The sequence below is a fragment of the Pan troglodytes genome, chromosome 16 (assembly GCF_028858775.2).
Source record: "Pan troglodytes isolate AG18354 chromosome 16, NHGRI_mPanTro3-v2.0_pri, whole genome shotgun sequence".
Taxonomy (NCBI): Eukaryota; Metazoa; Chordata; class Mammalia; order Primates; family Hominidae; genus Pan; species Pan troglodytes.
In genome coordinates, this window is record NC_072414.2 from 59,251,263 (window position 1) to 59,270,767 (window position 19,505).

The 19,505-nt window shown below is 39.5% G+C and overlaps 2 protein-coding genes across 56 annotated transcripts in view; one reads left to right on the forward strand and one right to left on the reverse strand.

The window, feature by feature from the left end:
- AAGAB (alpha and gamma adaptin binding protein) overlaps positions 1 to 2,026 on the reverse strand; it is a 57,625-nt gene extending 55,599 nt beyond the window's left edge. For 2 of the 6 annotated variants that reach the window (XM_009429418.5, XM_001174780.7), the window contains exon 1: positions 1,367 to 1,498. In XM_009429418.5, the coding sequence (XP_009427693.1) occupies positions 1,367 to 1,439 (73 nt within the window). In that variant the 5' untranslated portion in view covers positions 1,440 to 1,498. Of the gene's footprint in view, positions 1 to 1,031; positions 1,499 to 1,943 lie in introns of those variants that run through there. The other 4 variants (XM_063795212.1, XM_009429420.5, XM_016928418.4 and 1 more) reach the window with 4 other exon arrangements.
- IQCH (IQ motif containing H) overlaps positions 1,592 to 19,505 on the forward strand; it is a 245,590-nt gene continuing 227,676 nt past the window's right edge. For 20 of the 50 annotated variants that reach the window (XM_016928407.4, XM_054667733.2, XM_003314724.5 and 17 more), the window contains exons 1-3: positions 1,666 to 1,755; positions 8,094 to 8,216; positions 9,946 to 10,040. In XM_016928407.4, coding sequence (XP_016783896.1) covers positions 1,705 to 1,755; positions 8,094 to 8,216; positions 9,946 to 10,040 — 269 coding nt within the window. In that variant the 5' untranslated portion in view covers positions 1,666 to 1,704. Of the gene's footprint in view, positions 1,756 to 8,093; positions 8,217 to 9,945; positions 10,041 to 19,505 lie in introns of all 50 variants that reach the window. The other 30 variants (XR_001710020.3, XR_008539625.1, XM_063795198.1 and 27 more) reach the window with 8 other exon arrangements.

Below are 19,505 nucleotides of genomic sequence, written 5' to 3' on the forward strand. Positions count from 1 at the left end.
AGCACACAACAGAGCACCATAGCATTTAGAATAATTAATATTCCTGAGATTGTCTTGAAAAGACTTCCATGTATCGCTAATAGGATTCCTAATGCATGTAAGTCTTTTGGAAAGTTAGTTACATCTTTAAGAATCTTGAGCAAATTCTGGTTTATTCACTAGATGGATATATGTGAGAAACTAATTTTTGATAAATCTGAGGATAAGAACTGTGTATTTAAAAAATTTTTAAAAACAGAAAAAATTGTGTATTAAATGTAATTACAATTATTTCTTTTTAAGAAACTGCAATGGAAAAAAAGACTGGAAAGAAATGTTAGCAGTATTTGTAGTTGGGTAATGAGACTATGGCTATTTTCTTTTCTCTGTATGCTAAATTTTACTTAGTATGCACTAGTTTTACAATGAAACAATTAAAGAAAAAAGAGGAAGGAAGGAAGAAAAGAAGGAAGAAAGGAGGGAAGGGAGGAAATAGGAAGGAGCACTGCTTAAAGGTAAGAAAATGGCCTAATTAGACCAGTTAGTAACCACTTAGTTAAATGCTATAATTAAGCTTTTACCCTAGCAAGGAACTTTCTAAGTGATCACAAATGATAACTAAGTCATATAATATCTGCACTGAAGGGACATCTTACCTAATTCTGTCATTTGACAGGTGTAGCAAAGAAATTATAATTATACAATGCTTTACAGTTTACAAAGTGAGCCCTTTAGTAGAGTTGGCTTATTATCCAGTCCCATGTTCTCTCTTTTAAGAGTTAGTAAGTCTGACAGCCATTATGAGGGTCTATAAGCAAAAGCACTAGCCCAATAATACCCAAAAACTCATGTTGGCGGAGAGCCCATGCCTCAGAAGAAAGGCGTGAATAACTAGAGTGGAGGGGACAAAGCTAGCAAGTCTTATAATGTACACATTAAGAAGCAGAATAAACTTCAGAGTAAATACGCAGAATAAACTTCAGAATTCAGAGTAAACACTCTCTCCCGGAGCAGCAAGGATAGCAACATCACGATATCAACAATTCCAGCACCTTACACTCCTGTAACCTAGCGCAATTTCCGGAGAGCCTTCAGGTTCATCTCAACGGATCCTCGCAAAAACCTGTGGGCTGGGCTGGGCAGAGCGGGAAATCAGTCTCACTTTACACAGGAAGCCGAAAGGAACGCCGAAGAAGGCCGAGTGGGCAGAAAAGCACGAGATTAAGAGCTAGGGGCAGCCACCTGGGGAGACTGGGCGCCTCCACTGACTGGAGGAAGAACGCAGGGCCCGCGGCGGGAACAAGGCCCAGAGAGGCTGTGGTGCTGGGTCCGTCGCCCGCCGAGGCTCAGGGGCCTTGGAGGTCGGCCCAGGCGCCTATCTACTCACGTTGGACCAGCTGGTCTCCAGAGAAGGCGGAGGAGCAGCTGGTGACCAACGCACAGGGTACGCCAGCAGCCATAGCTGCGCTCGCGAGCCGGTTCCGTCAGGCAGCCGCTTCCGCCTTGGGCTGCACCACGGCCGCCGGCGCGAGGGGGAGACAGGCCGGAGAGGGCGTTCTCGGAATGACCAGGCTGGCCTGACCCCGCCCCTAGACCCCCTTCCGCTCCCAGCGTGGAACAGGCCAGGTCGCGCGCGGTGTTGCCATGGGGACGAGCGGCTCCGGCTGAAGGTTTCAGTGCTTGGAAACCGCGCCTCCGCGGAGGTAGCCGTTCCCTGACCTAGCCATGGCACAGAACACTGAAAACCAGGACCCTGTCGGATCCATCTTAATCCAGGTGGGAAACGGGCTTCCCCCGGCCCTGCCCTGCCCGCCGCGCCACTTCCGAGCGAGGTCCCGCGCGCCGATTCACCGACGCTCACCCATTTGGTGCGCCGCCCCTAGACTCCCTCCAACTCGCGAGAGGCTCCCAAAAATGCCCACCCAGACCTCCCCCCACGGCCCAGCACACTCCCGGTGACTTACCCTGTAGGTTACGCCCCAGAAGCACGACTTTCTGCCTCTGGGAAAACTCTAAAACCGTTCACCCATAACCTTTACTTCAGAAAAATTCACCTCACGCTGAGGCATCATTTTTAAATGTTACATTCTGAAAAATATGAACCCATGACGTCGGGAGTGGAGGAGAGACAAATCGGACACTCTAGGAGGTGATAAGAAATTTGGAGACAAATTGAAATATGTGAATTGCTTTTCCTACCCCAGTTTTTTAGATCTAAATGTTCCTCGTTGGAGAACACACAGAAAAATCAAGATAATTTGGAATGAAAAAATGTGACATTTAAAAACTTAGTGAAAGACCTTTTTAATTTGAGAGGGGAAATGTCAAGAAAGTCTTGTCCAATACAGCTCAATTTGTAATAGTTGCACTCAGATGTTTCTGAAATGATTATAGCATTTTGTTTTCACATTTATGTGAGGTAACTTTAAGATATTTCCACATATATCATTGGTTTTAACTATCACATATATAATAGCTGCATTTGACTAAGTCTTGAAGTCATTTGTCTAAGGTCACTCTGTCAGGACTGTCACTCAGTTGGTCTGAAGTGGGTCTTACTCGTCAAAGGGATCTAATTTTTCTGGCAGAATTTTGATCTCTTACCTCCCATCTAGGAGAGACTTCCCTAAATGTACCTTTTCCCAAATACAAGCCCCTGAACTCACCAATTTCATAGACTTCCCCATTAAGAATCATACTTAATCTTACCTGATCTTTTCTCACCCTCACTTTCACCATCACGCAGCAATGAGTTTAGCCAAACTGCGAAGTCTGAGGGAACAGTCCACAAAAAACTGCCCTAACTTCAACACTCACTACCTGCAAGTTCAGGGGTCCCCAGAACCACCTCACTTCAGACCAGCTGGGTACAAACTTAGGGGCCCCATCACCACGCTCACATTCAATGATTCACTAGAACTATTCGCAGAGCTCAGGGAAGTGCTGTGCTCACATCTCCAGTTTTATTATAGTGAAAGCATACAAATTAATCAGCCAAGGGAAGAGATGAATAGGACAGAGTCCAGGAGGGGTCCAAACATAGAGCTTTTGGTCATCTTATCCCTGTGGAGTCATGGACGTCATTACCTGCATTACTTCCTCCCAGCCACAATATGTGACAATATGCATAGAATATTGCAACTAGAGAAGCTTATCTGAGGCTTTGATGTCCAGAGTTTTTACTGGGGCTCAATCTCACACTGCCCTTGTGGTTGACCATTAATCTCCAGCCCCTCCTGAATACTTTTAGTCTCCCACTGCTCCAGAGGTCTGAGCTGATACAGCATGGATCAAAACACCCATTATAAATCATGTTGATAGACTGTCTGGTGGCCAAAGCCCACAGACAAAGACACTTCTATCAGGCAGGACATCCCAGGCGCCTAGAGATCACCTCCCAGTAGCCAGGAGCGAAGACTGGACCCCTCTTTGGGTAAGGTTAATTCTTTGCTGCACGTACCCACTCTTTTTATAGATTCCAAATAATTAGAACAATAATGGAGACTCTTACCTAGGATACAACATTATAGTAATAGATAACTGTTGACACTGACTTGTGAGATGGGTCAGAACAGCTAATAGTCATATCCATGTTGATCTGCACCCCTACTTGTTTAAAAGGATTCCTATGGACATATCAAGTAAAGGGCTGTGTAGAGGAAGAGAGCCTACCTGTTAACCAGATTATTAAGACTGATTCCTGTATAGTATAAAATTATATTCTCTACATGTAGAATATGTATAGTGAGGAAATTTGGAAGACTTTCCCTACTTTCTCAGTGAATCCTGAGAATGTGTGAGTATGTAGCACCACCCAACTGTGCCAACGTGGATTCCACTTCTATTTGGGGCTATGATTTATTTCCCTCAGACAGGCTACCAATAATTAATGTGTCTAGTGGAAAGCACTTGATAGGGAGTCAGAATACTGAGATCTGACCATGACTTTGACAGTCTCACAAGTAGTGACTTTGAGCTAGGCACTCATCTCTCTGGATCTCACTTTCCTCTTCCATAGGACATATAGTTTGGATTAGGTTCACTTCTGACTCTAAATTGTCCCAATTTCCCCAGGCTACATCATTTACTGTAAAAGTAGACTTCCTTTGTTGTTAGCCTAGGCAATCAAATTGTTTCTGGCAAGTCAGTGAGTGAGTGAGTGTGTGTGTGCAATAGACTGTAAAGCAGAGGTACTTTAAATTTCTACTTGCTTCACCCTAATATGGTCAGTTACGTCTGTGTATCAGTCAGATATATTAAACAGCTTTTTAGACCAGTGGTTCTCAAAGGTGTTGTAAGTATTATTTTTTAGCTCCAGTTTACAGAAGACACTTAAGTACAAAGAAGTAAAGCATCTTGCCCATTATAATACATCCAGTATGTATTGATCCTTAAATAGGCTATGGCATGTTCATGAAGTAATCTTGAAGAAGTGTGGTAGTGACTCTGGGAAGTTTCCAATCATGCTTTGTAAATCTTAGAAGCTTTGTTTTTATGCTTCATTAAAATGTGGTATATTCTTAATATATCTTTATAAATGCTTGCTTGACCCAAATATTAAACATGTTTGTGTAACAAATATTACCTGATCTTATGATTCAAAATTAGCTTTTTAATTAAAATCCAACAATTGTGTGTTAACACAAAAATCCAACAATTGTGTGTTAACAATGATCTTGGAAATATGGGAGCTCAATTGACAGTTTGCTATTTTCATTCTTTCTGATTGTGTCTGATTTGTCAGGTGCATACAATATAAAAATGAATGAAGTTGGCCAGGCGTGGTGGCTCATGCCTGTAATCCCAGCATTCTGGGAGGCTGAGGCGGATGAATCACTTGAGGTCAGGAATTCAAGACCAGCCTGGCCAACATGGCAAAACCCCGTCTCTACTAAAAAATACAAAAATTAGCTAGGCATGGTGGCAGGCACCTGTAATCCCAGCTACTTGGGAGGCTGAGGCAAGGAGAATTACTTGAACCTGGGAGGTGGAGGGTGCAGTGAGCCGAGATTGCACCAGCACACTCCAACACAGCAAGCAGCACAGCGAGACTCTGTGTCAAAAAAAAAAAAAAAAAAAAAAAAGGCCAAGCGCGGTGGCTCATGCCTGTAATCCCAGCACTTTAGGAGGCCGAGGTGGGAGGATCACCTGAGGTCAGAAGTTCGTACACCAGCCTGGACAACATGGTGAAACCCCGTCTCTACTAAAAATACAAAAATTAGCCGAGCGTGGTGGCAGGCTCTTATAATCCCAGCTACTCAGGAGACTGAGGCAGGAGAATCACTTGAACCCGGGAGGTGGAGGTTGCAGTGAGCCAAGATCGCGCCATTGCACTCCAGCCTGGGGGACACGAGCGAGACGTCATCTCAAAAAAAAAAAAAAAGAATGAAGTTAAAGATAATTGAGGTGATGAGAATGACTCAGCCAAACTCTAGCAGAGATGAAGAAAATGGAATTTTATATTGCTTTTGACAATATAGAGTCTGGTTTCATGGCTCTTGTAAAGTCTAGAGCAAATCTTTGCTGCATTAAATCTTTCAAGGGCTTCTTATTAAGTAGCTCTGTCTCCAAATTGTCAAAATAATAATCTTTCTCCAAGTAGAAAATTTATGGAAAACAAGGTGTTTGATGATCACAGAGATGATGGATGATATGTAAAATTTCAATATGGTAGATTGGATCTATCTGAAGAAAGAACAGAGATTTAGAACTCAAATCTCTTTTTCTACCCAAGTCTGGTTAACTTTTTCTATAGTATTTGTCTCTATTGCAATTATACAAACAGATGAGTGGTTGTTAAGAGGGGAGGAGAAAATATCTAGCAAGAAAAGGAAAAACTCTTGAGAAAGATTAGGGAGCAAGTTATTCAATTAACATTTACGTAAATTCAATTAACATTTACAGGGTATTAGTTATAGTGTAAGGAGTTTCACTAGGTTTTACAATTCAGAAGAGAATTAACATTTGTTCAGTGCCCTCCTATGTGCTTAACACTATACAAAGTACTTATATTTTTACTCATTTTATTCTTGCCACTGTTCTGAGATAGCTATTATTATTCCCATTTTACAGATGAGAACACTAAGCCTCTAAGAGGCTACATAACTTTCCCAAGTTCAGTTTAGTAAAGAAGGAAGCAGGATTCCAGTTCATATCTGTCAGCACCAAAGCCTATATTGATTCATTTTCATACATATTACCTCATTTTCATTCAACAGTTTTAAGTAGGGTAATTCTTTTTTATCCTGGACAAAGAAATTAGAAATTCAGAAAATTTAGATGTATATGGAAATTGTGTGACTAATAAGTGATAGAGCTAGACATTATATTCAGCTGCCTTTTATTGAGTTCTTGCTGTGTACCAAGCCTATTACATACTATCTCACAACACTATGATGAAATATCATTGTCCACACAAGGCAGGTGAAAAGAAAACAAACCTTTGGTACAGTTTTTACTCCCTCCAGTAGTTGATAGACATAATTACAGAAAGATACGTGGAGCTACAGATACTAGAAGAGGGAAAGTCAGTACATTCAAAGGAGGAACCAAAAAATGCAGGCCTAGAACGGGCCTTGCCCTTGAACTGCCTCTCTGTACTTTCCAAATGTCTTCAGACAATAGATGGCAAATCAGCTTGCAGCAGTAATTTGGACAAAACAATAGAAAGAAGTATATCTTTATCTTTAGTGCTTACAAGCAAGCAGTAGGTATATTCAGATTTCAATCTGTGAGCTCTGAAGGCCTTACATGACAATTTGTGAAGAGTACAAATGACCAGATGTGTCTGCCAGACTGTGATGCCCATCAGTGAAAAGATGTAAATTCTGATCTTTTGAATAATTGGCTCCATGTGAACATTTGAGATTAATCAGTAACGCAGGCTGGATCAGTGTTCAGTCCAGTTATACTAACAGAGAAAAAGTAACTTCTTCAAAATGCCTTTAGCAACCCAATTTGCAGATTGTTATTGGTGTGACTATTGCTGAAACAGGTGTTGGGTTCATAAATTTGCATAACAAAATGTTTTTCTTGTGGCAGCAGCCCATACAATAATTGGTGCCATCTGTATTTATCTGAAGTTTGGTTTCTAATATGAATGCAGAGAATCTTGTGCTTTCAAATTTCATAGGGCCCATTTTATTCTGAGGGTGCCTGATGTTGGAGAGAAGTCCATCATTTCCAAGGAAAATACAAATTGAAGGAAAAATGTTAAAGTAATAATATATGTTCCTTTTTCTTCAGGGATTATTTTCATTTCTCACTACATAAAACAAAATCAAGGTCAAACACCTACCAAACTCCTTCTTCAGAGCAGTAAGTGGGGAAGACCCAGCCTGGAATGGAAAACCAACAGGCACTGACAACACATTTACAATAGTCTTTTCAAAGACATTGCTTCTGCTACAACTTCTTTGCTGGAAGTTTTTTGTTTTCTTTCCTCTTAACCAATCTGTAGAAATTGGAGTCTGGCACAAACCTCTTATCATCTCTGACTGAACTCTTACCACTTAAGAAAGTAGAAACTATTTGAGTTGCAGTGTTATCTTAAATCTATTTATCATGGGAGAAGGAAAAACAAATAATATGAAAGCATAATTTTTCACAATCTGAGAGACAATAATACAGCATTCTCAATAAAGAATGCCTTAGAACCAGGCCAGGCATGGTGGCTCATGCCTGTAATCCCAGCACTTTGGGAGGCCGAGGTGGGCAGATCATGAGGACAGTAGTTTGAGACCAGCCTGACCAACATGGTGAAAGCCCGTCTCTACTAAAAATACAAAAATTAGCCAGGTGTGGTGGCACGCACCTGTAATCCCAGCTACTCAGGAGGCTGAGGCAGGAGAATCGCTTGAACCTGGGAGGCGGAGGTTGCAGTGAGCCTAGATCACACCATTGCATTACGGCCTGAGCAAGAGTGAAATTCCATCTCAAAAAAAAAAAAAAAAGAATGCCTTACAACCGTAAAAGTGGTCCTTTTCAATGAATACCATAAAATCAGCTTTGTGTCTCTACCAATTCAAGTACATTGCAAACCTTTAAGATAAATAACTGCTATAGGTGGACTATGTGTGGATTATTTCAATATTTTTCATTTTTTATACCTATAGATCCATGAAGACCTTTATCAGTTAAAGGAGAAATTAACAAAATTCTCACCTGAGGAAAAAGGAGAGACTCTAGACATTCAGAGTCTTGAAACAGCAATCAAAAGGACTGAAGTGGGGTTAAGAGTAAGTAGAGCTTTAGATATTAAATAAAATACTGGAAGGAGACAAAGCATCCTCTAGAAGAAAGGAATTGCAGTTCTCATAGAGTCCTGCATAATTCTGTAACAAAGCTGAATTTAGGGCGGTCGTCAGCATTCTTGTTTTGTTATTTGTTCTCATAATTATTAACTGATTGATTTATATTCTGTCATATTTCACAAAGAATTTCAGTAGGTTAAATGTAAGATTATGCAGTGGCAACTCCTAAAATGTGGTTTTATAAAAATAACTTGGAGTATGAAAAATAATTATTATTACTTGATCTTAGCCAAAAGGCCAAGAAGCGATGAAAAATAATTACTGTCAATCCAACAATATGCCTGACCAATATATTGCAGATTTTCTGGAATTTACTGAGATTCTAAAACAGAAGAGTTGGCTGGGCACAGTAGTGCAGGCCTGTAATCCAAGCACTTTGGGAGGCCAAGGCAGGCAGGTCACTTGAGCCCAGGAGTTTGAGATCAGCCTGGGCAACATGGCGAAACCCTGTCTCTACAAAAATTTTTTTAAAAATTAGCCAGGCATGGTGGCACACGCCTGTAGTCCCAGCTACTCAAGAGGCTGAGGTGGGAGGATTGCTTGAGCCCAGGAAGTTGAGGCTGCAGTAAGCCTTGATTTCCCCACTGCATTTCAGCCTGGGCTACAGAGTGAGACTCTGTCTCAAAAAAAAAAAGTATATAAAAAATAAGAGTTGACTTTCCCCTAATAGCCTAAATATTTTGAGCTATTCGTTTTTGTAACGTTATAATCAAATGGGTAAAACTAAAGAAATATACCAATATTGGGCCAGAGAAATAAAGTAAATAGGAACTTCATCATTACAAACAGATCTAAGGTCGGGGAGAATCCAGTCTTTGGACCAGGATAATATTCATTTATGAAACAAGCTAATGGGGTCCATCTTCCATCAATCTCCACCTTCTATACCTCTTATTTTCAATGTCTCTGCTCTTGATTCAGACTTTTAATCTACTATGTTATCTGCTTCATCTCTCAGCTCCCAAGGCTGTGAGAAATGTGGTATATTTTGTAGCACATCATTGTCATATTACCTGATGGTGAGAGGGACGGACCCAGCTGGAGTCTTTGGGTTGGCTCATTTAAATAATGTTTCCTAAAGACCAAATGCTTTCTTTGGATGCTTGCTTGAAGTCCCTGTAAAAAAAAAAGACATTACTCAATGTCTGTATTGCCTAGTAGATTTACCTGGCTAAAAATGCATTGACTATTGTGCACAATTTTATTTGTAAAGAGTGCCATACAGGCTGGGCAATATAGGGAAACCCTGTCTTTTTACAAAAAATAAAAAAATTAGCCAGGCGTGGTGGCATGTGCCTGTGGTCCCAGCTGCTCAGGAGGCTGAGGTGGAAGGATTGCTTAAGCCTTGGAGGCTGAGGCTGCAGTGAGACATCACTCCACTGCCCTTCAGTCTGGGCAACAGAGCAAGACCCTATCTAAAAAAAAAAAAAAGTGTACCACAGGTCACTCAAGCTTTGAGTCTCAGTTTATTATGCTGGGATGGTTGAAGTAATTTGGCCTTGAGATGCCTAAGGATACCTTAGGCACGTAATAATACATAGCATGTTGTGGTTTTGGCTTAATTACAGGATTCAGAGTATTAACCTAATGAAGTAAATTAGCTGAGTATCTTAAGTCCACAATAATTGCCTAAACTTTGACATTTCTGTAACAGATTCACATCGAGAAGTATTTAAATGTTGTAAACCAGAATGTATTAACGACTTCTGTTAATGATGAGAGCTTATATACTCCCCAGGCTTCCAAATGGTAAGTAAAATAGCCATTTAGAGCCCAAAGTAAATAAAATTGTGAAATAACTTTTCTCACTCAAGTGAGATGACTATAAAATATAGGCAACATTTTCTTGGCTTTCTTAACATCCTTTCTATTAATTCTAGTAGAGATTTTGCATAAGAAGTTAATGGTAGATCAAGTACAGTGAACATTGTTCAGGTGAGGGATACATTAAAACCAAGACTATACCATCAACAGTATATACATGGAACAGAATTGTACTTGTACCCCTCAAGTTTATGCAGATTTAAAAAAAATAAGTTAATGGTAGAATTTGGACTTCAATGAAGTGATTATAGATTATTTCTATTGAGTTCTAATGCTTAACACCATAATAATTATTTCAATGTCCTGGGCTTTGCTGTTACTCTTTGTTATTGTTATTTTATAGCGAAAGGTATCTAAAATTTAACTTTTAAAGGAAACATTTTAATGCAAATCAGTTTTCACACTATTTAGATCACCTGGTACTTTATGGTTTTTAGAATGTCTTATGTGCTTGATTATACAGATAATTTTGGTATCCAGGGTAAACAAAACAAAAATAAAACTTGCTTGAAATATCTATTATGTGCATCCTAAGAGATGATTTATTAAAATTAGAATTGAGTTAAAAATAAGTGACCTTGCCTTATATTTGGACTTTTTACACACAGGCCTCCTGAATTTGAATGAGTGTAGATTAAGCTTTTGTACTAAACTTAAAAATCCTGTAGCCCTTATTTGTGTTTTATATATGCACCCAGCATAAATGAAAAATATTAGGCAGTGAAGTAAAGTTTCATAAACAGTGCACAAGAAGTCAAGGAAAGCTGTAGACATAGCCAAGTCAGTACTAGGGAGCAGAGCTTTGGGTGTACATTGGACCTGTCTCCCTTTCCCTACATGAAGGCAGTGCCACAGGCATCCATCATCCTTTGGTAGAGGCAGCCCTTTCCTGGTCTCCCTATTGTTACCTGGACCTCCTTGCAGACATAAACATCTGTCATCTTTGTATTCAACACAGTTTCATCCCTACTGCCTGCAAGGCACTTGTTTTAGTTATCTATTGTATAAGAAATCACTCATGTAGTAGTTTAGAACAACAAATACTTACAGTTTTTATGAGTCAGGAATCTGGGCACAGGTGAGCTAAGTGCATCTGCCTCAGGGTCTCTCACAGGCTGCAATATAAGTATTGGCTGGGGCAATCTCATCTGAAAACTTGACAATGGGTGGAAGGACAGGGAAAGATCTGCTTCCAAGCTCACTCATATAGTTACTGGCAGGCCTTTGTTCCTCACTATGTGGGTCTCTCTTAAGCTGCCTGAGTATTTCTACAGCATGGCAGCTGGTGACCCAAAAGAGATCCAGAGAGTGGAAAAGAGTGCCCTAGATGGAAGCCACAGTCATTTTGTAACCTAATCTCAGAACTGGTATCACATCTACTCTGTTCTGTTGTTAGAAGTGAGCCAGTAGGTTTAGCCCACATTCAAAGAGAAGGGATTATACAAGGGCATGAATACCAGGGGGTGGGGATCATTGGGGGCCATCTAGGAGGCCAAATACCACTGTACTCCTCTATTTATCTTCATGATCCAGCTATGTTAGCTCACTCGCTCTCTCTCTCTCTCCCTCCTCCTTCTCTCCCTTTCTCTCTCCCTCCCCTACCATATGTATATATATATATATACAAGAGAGCCTACCAAGGCAAAGTTCAGTGCCTATATAGTTGGCAGCCAAGAGGCCTATAGCAGATAGAGAAGGTGTGTCATCAAAGGATCAAGCATACAAGCAGCAAGTAAGAAAGCCTCAGAATGGAAGGGGTGGGGAAAAGCAAACAGGAGAAGAGCTGTCACCAATTCTAATGAAAGAATCCAATACTCAAGTTCTACTGTCTCTGTCTTCCTCTTTATCCTTTCATCTTGACAGAGAACCAGGAGTCTGGACTGTAGATTTTCAGGTTATGATAGCTGAAAAGAGCTACCTAGGTAGCAATTGCAGCTACAGAGAACAAAACAGAAAGTATCTGGCAGAAATCTTTTCTTACACAGTTCTCTTTTGCCAAGGAGTGCCTTTGCTCCTTACTAAGGTCTGGAAGAGTGAAGGAAGACATTGACTGGGGCACGGAGTTAGTTCCCAGAAGTGGTACTTGGATCATATCTTTCCTATTCAGTACAGTAGTATAATCATTGGCCTTCTTACCAGGAAGATGGGGAGCCTGTCAAGTTTGTATGGGCCCTATAAACCTGGAGGAGTGGCATGAGCATCTCTCAGTCCTAGCTGTGAATGTGTAGGGCTAAAGTGGCATGCCATCAGAAATGAAATGAGATGGGACAAGGTTAAACAAAAAAACTGGAGAAAAGTCCAAACTGGGTCTTCAAAGTAAACAAGCAGGTCCTGAGAGTCAAAATGAAAGTCACAGCGTGTGACTCAGTAGATGGGAATATATAGAAACATGAGAATCCCAGAGATGGGAGACTATGGCCCGTGACTGACATTTTCTCTGCTCCCAATCATACCTGGTTCTGCACTTGCCCCAAGACGCTGTCATGAATAGACTTGGCTTCAGAGTCTGGCATGGACTGCTAGGAGATTATATCCAAAGCAGGTTACAGAGCCCAGAATTTCTTCAAGTTCTCATGCCTAGAAGGAGGAGATGGGACAATTCATTGCATTTTTCTTCTAAGGTTCCTTAACAAAGTCCTTAGAATATCCAAGTAGGAAGGTGTTTTTCATTTACCAATGGCACAACTCACTGAAGAGTGGGCTGCTTAATCACAATCTTGATCAGGGGGTCAAAGAGGAGACTTAACTTTCCCTAAGTTTTGAATTGGGACAGAAGCAGGACCTGGCCTTTTATTGACATAGCCATTGGTCAAAGGATTTGGGCATATATTCATAATATGTGTATAATTATTTATAAATTATATATTTTTATTATATATAGTGAATACATTATAAAATGTACCAACATATAAATTTTTAGTAAGATAAAGATGAAATAAGTATTTCAAAAATTTTTTTAAATTGTATGAATAGCACAAACCTTTTAGTTCTTGCTAACAGTGTTCATTAACTATAATGTTCTGGTTGCTTAATCTTGTTAATTATGATGGCTTTATACTGGCTGTAATTAATATCTCAAGACATCATACTCGGCTGGGTGCGGTGACTCACACCTGTAATCCCAGCATTTTGGGAGGCCAAGGCGGGCGGATCACGAGGTCAGGAGATCGAGACCATCCTGGGTAACACAGTGAAACCCCGTCTCTACTAAAAATACAAAAAAAATTAGCCAGGCGTGGTGGCAGACGCCTGTAGTCCCAGCTACTCAGGAGGCTGAGGCAGGAGAATGGCGTGAACCCGGGAGGCAGAGCTTGCAGTGAGCCGAGATTGTGCCACTGCACTCCAGCTTGGGTGACAGAGCAAGACTCTGTCTAAAAAAATAAATAAATAAAAAAGACATCATACTCTATACTTAGGTGAGGTTCAGCATTGACGATAGGTATAAGTCCATAATTTCAGTTAGTCTTCTAGATAATTTTTAAGTTTTGGGATTTTTTTTGGCTGACTTTTCTTAAGTTGGATTGGATCATCATCATTTTTACTTTCTAATATGGGTGAAAAAAAAGCTCATGCTAAGAGTAAAAATGTCAACTCTCATTTTCTTGTTCATGGATGCTTATTATCTTGAAAATACAGTGTGCTTTTTGCAGAAAGCCTTAAGACACGTACGTTTTTTCAGTCTTAGCACACTTGAAATTAAATGACACAATTCATAAACCCACTGCATGAGTAAACTGCAGTCCATTCTAATGCGCTGAAAGCAGACGCACCAGTGCTGTTCCACTGTTTTGTGGTTTGGAGCCTCCACTCTCAGGTTGCCTCCAAAGCTGCAAGGGACGTTACCACATGAGGGATCGAGTGACAGGCTGAATATTGAATGATAGTACAGAGTAATTTCTTATTTATTTCTTTTTTAGTATAAACAGAAGTTCTTATACTTTCCTCACATGACCAATGGCATCATCTTATGTGTCATCTGGGATGTGGGTACTCTATTTGAGAGACAACAGGTCTAGAGTGATGGTTCTCAAACTTTTATTTGCAGTTTTCTTTCACTGGCTCTCAGGGGGGCATCCTAGCATCTGCATTTTAGCAAACATTCTTGGTATTTCTAATGCAGATGATTTGTCCTTGGAATCTCTGGGATGAGCATGACTGCCTGGAACCAATATATTTTTGGACATGTAGAGGGCCTTTCTCTGTTTGATTGAGAGCTTGGTCCTGGAAATTCTACTACCCGGTTGCTATGAACGATTGGAGTGCCTCTTGCACTGGGATTGAGCCAGGACTGGAACCCGGCAGTCAGGCTAGCAGGAACTGCCAATGCCTGCTCAAACTGTGAGGCTGATTGAGTATCAGAGGCCAAAAGTCCCAGGGCAGCAACTCCTTCTGAGAGGGGAGGCATATAATGACTGCAGATCTCTGTTTGTTCCTTTGACAGCAGAGCACAGTTCCTATGAGTAACTGAGAATCAACATTGTTTAGATATGGGGCTTCACTTTATCTATGGAAACCCAGGAAATAGAGTTAATTCCAAATGAATACTATCCCTGGACACACCTTTAAAAAAGATTTTAGAACAGATATGCAATAATGATCATTTTCATTGTCATCCTTATCAAGATCTTCATCATCATCATTAATATTTTCATAACACCCTTGACAGTTTGCAAAGGACTTTCTTTAAACTTACGAGGTAAATGTTTACTCTTTCCTTTTAAAGATGAGGAAGCTGAGGCTCAGAGAGGTTATGTAAACCAGTCCTAGATCACATGCATAATCACTGATGAGGCTCAAGTCCTAATCAGATATCTACAACCTAGCACTCTTTTGCTCCATAACTGCCTGAAAATCAGAAAGCCTAATTGTCACAAAAGATAGTTTTCCTTTTTAGCCAGCATTGCTTAAGGGAAAATCTGGTCGTTTTGTCTGGTAGAGACAAACCAGTAGGTACACAAAGTGGTGATAACGAATGCCAGCAAATGCAAGATTCTCCTGGCAGTAATCTTAAAACAATGATAAGGACGTTGTCAAAAGAGCTCAAAGTGCTTTTGTATTGTTTTCAAAATAGGTTCCACTGTTATCCACACTTTGGCAATGATTTTTCTTTTATGTCAAAGGATAGTTCCTCCTCTTACCATTGCTGGCTTTCACAAATTTTATTGCTTGTGATACCTGCTCACACTGTTCTTAATGACCATGCTTTGCTTATTGACACTGGGAGGGTGACTGGCATCTGTACCAGCACTATCAGAACTGCACAGAAATCTTCATTTTATGTTCGCTCTGTTGTGCTACTATTTAGGAAAAGAAAAGAAAAGAAACAAGAACAAAGCAAGTAATAGTGAGAAAAAGTGAGGGGAAGAGGTTTTTTGTTCAATGGTGAGTGTAGATTAGAAGGTGCATTGTCATTCAATTATTGAAACACCATGGATCCTATCTATTCCGGGCTGTTCCAGAGCAGTTATATACGATATGACTACATTCTAGTCACAGAGAGAGAGGAGAGAGGAGAGAGGGAGAAAGCATGCATAACAAGATGTTAACACGTGGTAATCTATGTGAGGGGCATTCGCATGCTCACTGTTCTTTCCATTTTTCTTTGGGTTTGAAACTTTTTAAAACAAAAAAACAAACTTTTAAAACAGAATTATAAAACATAACAACAAACTGAAAAAACATTTGCAACAGATATGACACAAAAATTGCTAAGATTCTTAAATACAAAGTACACTTGCTAAAAAAAAAAAAAAACCAACACTTGATATAGACAGAAGGGCATCAACAGACCACTCACAGAGATGGAAATGCAAGTAACCAGTAAGCATGTGGAAAGTGTTTAATGCCACTGGTAACTGATGAAACACAAATGAAACAAAAATGTCTCATCTTACAGATAAACCAGAGAAATGCAAATCAAACAATATATTACTATTTTTTCTTTAAAAATAAGGAAAACAAATTAAACCACTATAATACTCAGTGCTAATGAAGGTACAGCAAAATGGGCATACTTTTATCCTGCTGGTGGAAGTGTAAATTAGCACAAAGTTTTCTTCATTCAGCTTATTATTTCATGGATACATAATAGTTGTATATATTTTCAAGGTACATGGGATAATTTGATACCTTCTTATAATGTGTAAAGATCAAATCAAGGTAATTGGATTTTCCATTACCTTAAATACTTATTTTTTCTTTAAGCTAGAAACATGCAAATTATCTTCTAGCTATTTTGAAATGTACAGTAGAGTAGTGTTAACTATAGTCACCCTATTGATCTGTAAAACCTAGGTTTTATTTCTTCTCTCTAACTGTATATTAAACCCATTAATCAACCTCTCTTCAACCACCCCTCGTCCCTCTCCTCCTTGCCTCTGGTAACCGCCAATCTACTCTCCATATTCATGAGATCCACTTTTTTTTTTTAGCTCCCACATGTGAGAACGTGAGATATATTTGTCTTTCTGTACTTGACTTATTTCACTCAACATAATGACCTCTAGTTCCATCCATGTTGCTGTGAATGACAGGATTCCTTTGTTTTTTATGGTTAAATAATATTCCATTGTGTATATATACCACATTTTCTTTATCCATTCATCCATTGTTGGGCACTTAGGTTGATTCCAAGTTTTGTTCATTGTGTATAATGTTGCAATAAACATGGGACTGGAAATCTCTCTTCAATATACTGGTTTCCTTTCTTTTGGATATATACCCAGTAGTGGGATGGCTGGGTCTTATGGTAGTTCTATTTTTAGTTTTTTGAGGCACCTCCATACTGTTTTCCATAGTGGGTATACTTTGCTGAATTCATTAATCAGTTCTAACAGTTTTTGGTGGTGTCTTTAGGTTTTTCTGAATATAAGATCATGTTGTCTATGAACAAAGCTAATTTGACTTCTTCCTTTCCAATTTGGATGTCTTTATTTCTTTCTCTTGCCTAATTGCTCTGGCCAGGATTTCCAGTATTATACAGAATAAACGTTGTGAAAGTGGGCATCCTTGTCTTATTCCAGATCCTAGAGGAAAGGCATCCAGTTTCTCCCTGTTTAGTATGATGTTGGCTATGGGTTTGTCATATATGGCATTTATTATTTTCAGGTATGTTCCTTCTATATCCAGTTTGCTGAAGGTTTTTTATCATGAAGGGATACTGTGGTTTGTATGGCTCCACCAAGTCCCATGTTGAAAGTTGATCCCCAATGTTAGAGGTGGAACCTGATGGAAGGTGTTTGGGTTGTGGGGGTGGATCTCTCATGAATGGATTGGTGCCATTCTCATGGGAGTGAGTGAATTCTACTCTTAGTCTCCATGGGAACTGGTTGAAAAGAGACAGGCACCTCTTCCTCTCTCTTGCTGCTTCTCTCACCATGTGATCTCTATGTCCTGGCTCCCCTTACCTTCTACCATGAATGGAAGTAGCTTGAAGCCCTGACCAGAAGCAGATGCTAGCACTATGTTTCTTTTACAGTCTGCAGAACCATGAGCCAAATAAATCTGTTTTTAAAAAAATTACTCAGCTTCAGGCATTCCTTTATAGCAACATAAACAGAATAAGACAAGGGATGCTGAATTTTATCAGATGCCTTTTAGCATCTATTGGAATGATCATATGGTTTTTTGTTCTTGATTCTGTTAAAGTGATGTATCACATTGATTGATTTGACTGTGTTAAATCATCCTTGTATCCCTGAGATGAATCTCACTTGAAGTCTCGCTCTGTTGCCCAGGCTGGAGTGCAGTCGTGCAATCTTGGCTCCCTGCAACCTCCACCTTCTGGATTCAAGCAATTCTCCTGCCTCAGCCTCCCAAGTAGCTGGGACTACAGGCACACACCACCGTGCCCGGCTAATTTTTTGTATTTTTAGTAGAGACAGGGTTTCACCATGCTGGGCAGGCTGGTCTCGAACTCCTGACATTGTGATCCGCCCAGCTTGGCCTCCCAAAGTGCTGAGATTACAGGTGTGAGCCACCACGCCCAGCCTATGGTGAATGATCTTTTAAATGTATTGTTGAATTTGGTTTGCTAGGATTTCGTTGAAGATTTTTGCATCTATATTTATGAGTGGTATTGGCCTATAGTTTTCTTTTTTGTTGTTGTTGTATCCTCATCTGGTTTTGGTATCAGCATAATGCTGGCCTCATACAATGAGTTTGAAATTTCCTTCTCTTCATTTTTTTTGAAGAGTTTGAGTAGAATTGGTGTTAGTTATTCTTTAAATGGTTGATAGGTAGAAATCAGCAGTGAAGCCATCAAATCATTGGTTTTTCTTAGATAGGAAACTTTTTGTCATGGCTTTGATCTCTTTACTCCTTATTGGTTTGTTGAGGCTTTCTATTTCTTTATGGTTCAATCTTGGTAGGTTGTAAGTGTCCAGGAATTTATCTGTTCCTTCTAGATTTTCCAAATTGTTGGGATATAGTTGTTCATAATAGTCTGTAATAATTCTTTGTATTTCTGTGGTCTCAATTGTTATGTCTCCTTTTTTGTTTCTGATTTTATTTATTTGGGTTTTATCTCTTTTTTTCTTAGTCTAGCTAAAGGTTTGTTGATTGTCTTTATCTTTTCAAAAAACCACCTTTTAATTTTGTTGATCTTCTGTATGTTTTTGTCTCAATTTCATTTATTTCTGCTCTAGTCTTTATTATTTTTTACCTTTTATTAATTTGGGGTTTGGTGTGTTCTTGCTTTTCTAATTCCTGGAGGTGCATCATTAGGTTGTGTATTTGAAGTTTTTATACTTTTTGATATAGGCATTTATTGTTGTAAACTTTCCTCTTAGGACTGCTTTTTCACTGCCCCATAATTTTGGTATGTTGTATTTCCATTTTCATTTGTTTCAAGAAATTTAAATTTCCTTTTTAATTTCTTTATTGACTGTCATTCAGAAGCATATTGTTTAGTTTCCATGTGTTTCTGTAGTTTCCAAGGTTCCTCTTGTTATTGATTTCTAGTTTTATCTCATTGTAGTTAGAAAAAAATACTTAATATGGTTTCTACTTTTTAAAATTTGTTGAGATGTGTTTTGTGGCCTAAGATATGATTTCTAAGAATGTTCTCTATTCTGGAGAACGTTCCATGTGCTGATAAAAAAGTATGTGTATTCTATAGCAGTTGGGTGAAATGTCCAATAAATGTCAGTTAGACCTGTCTGGTCTAGTATGTAGTTTAACCTGAAAGTTATTGCTGATTTTCTGACTGGATGATCTGTCCCTTACTGAAAGTGGGGTGCTAAAGTCCCTTACTATTATTGTGTTGCAATCTATCTCTCTCTTTTGGCTCTGTTACAATGTTTGCCTTATATACTTGGGTGCTCCAATGTTGCGTGCATAGACACTTACACTTGTTCTATCTACTTGCTGAATTGACTCCTTTAATGATAT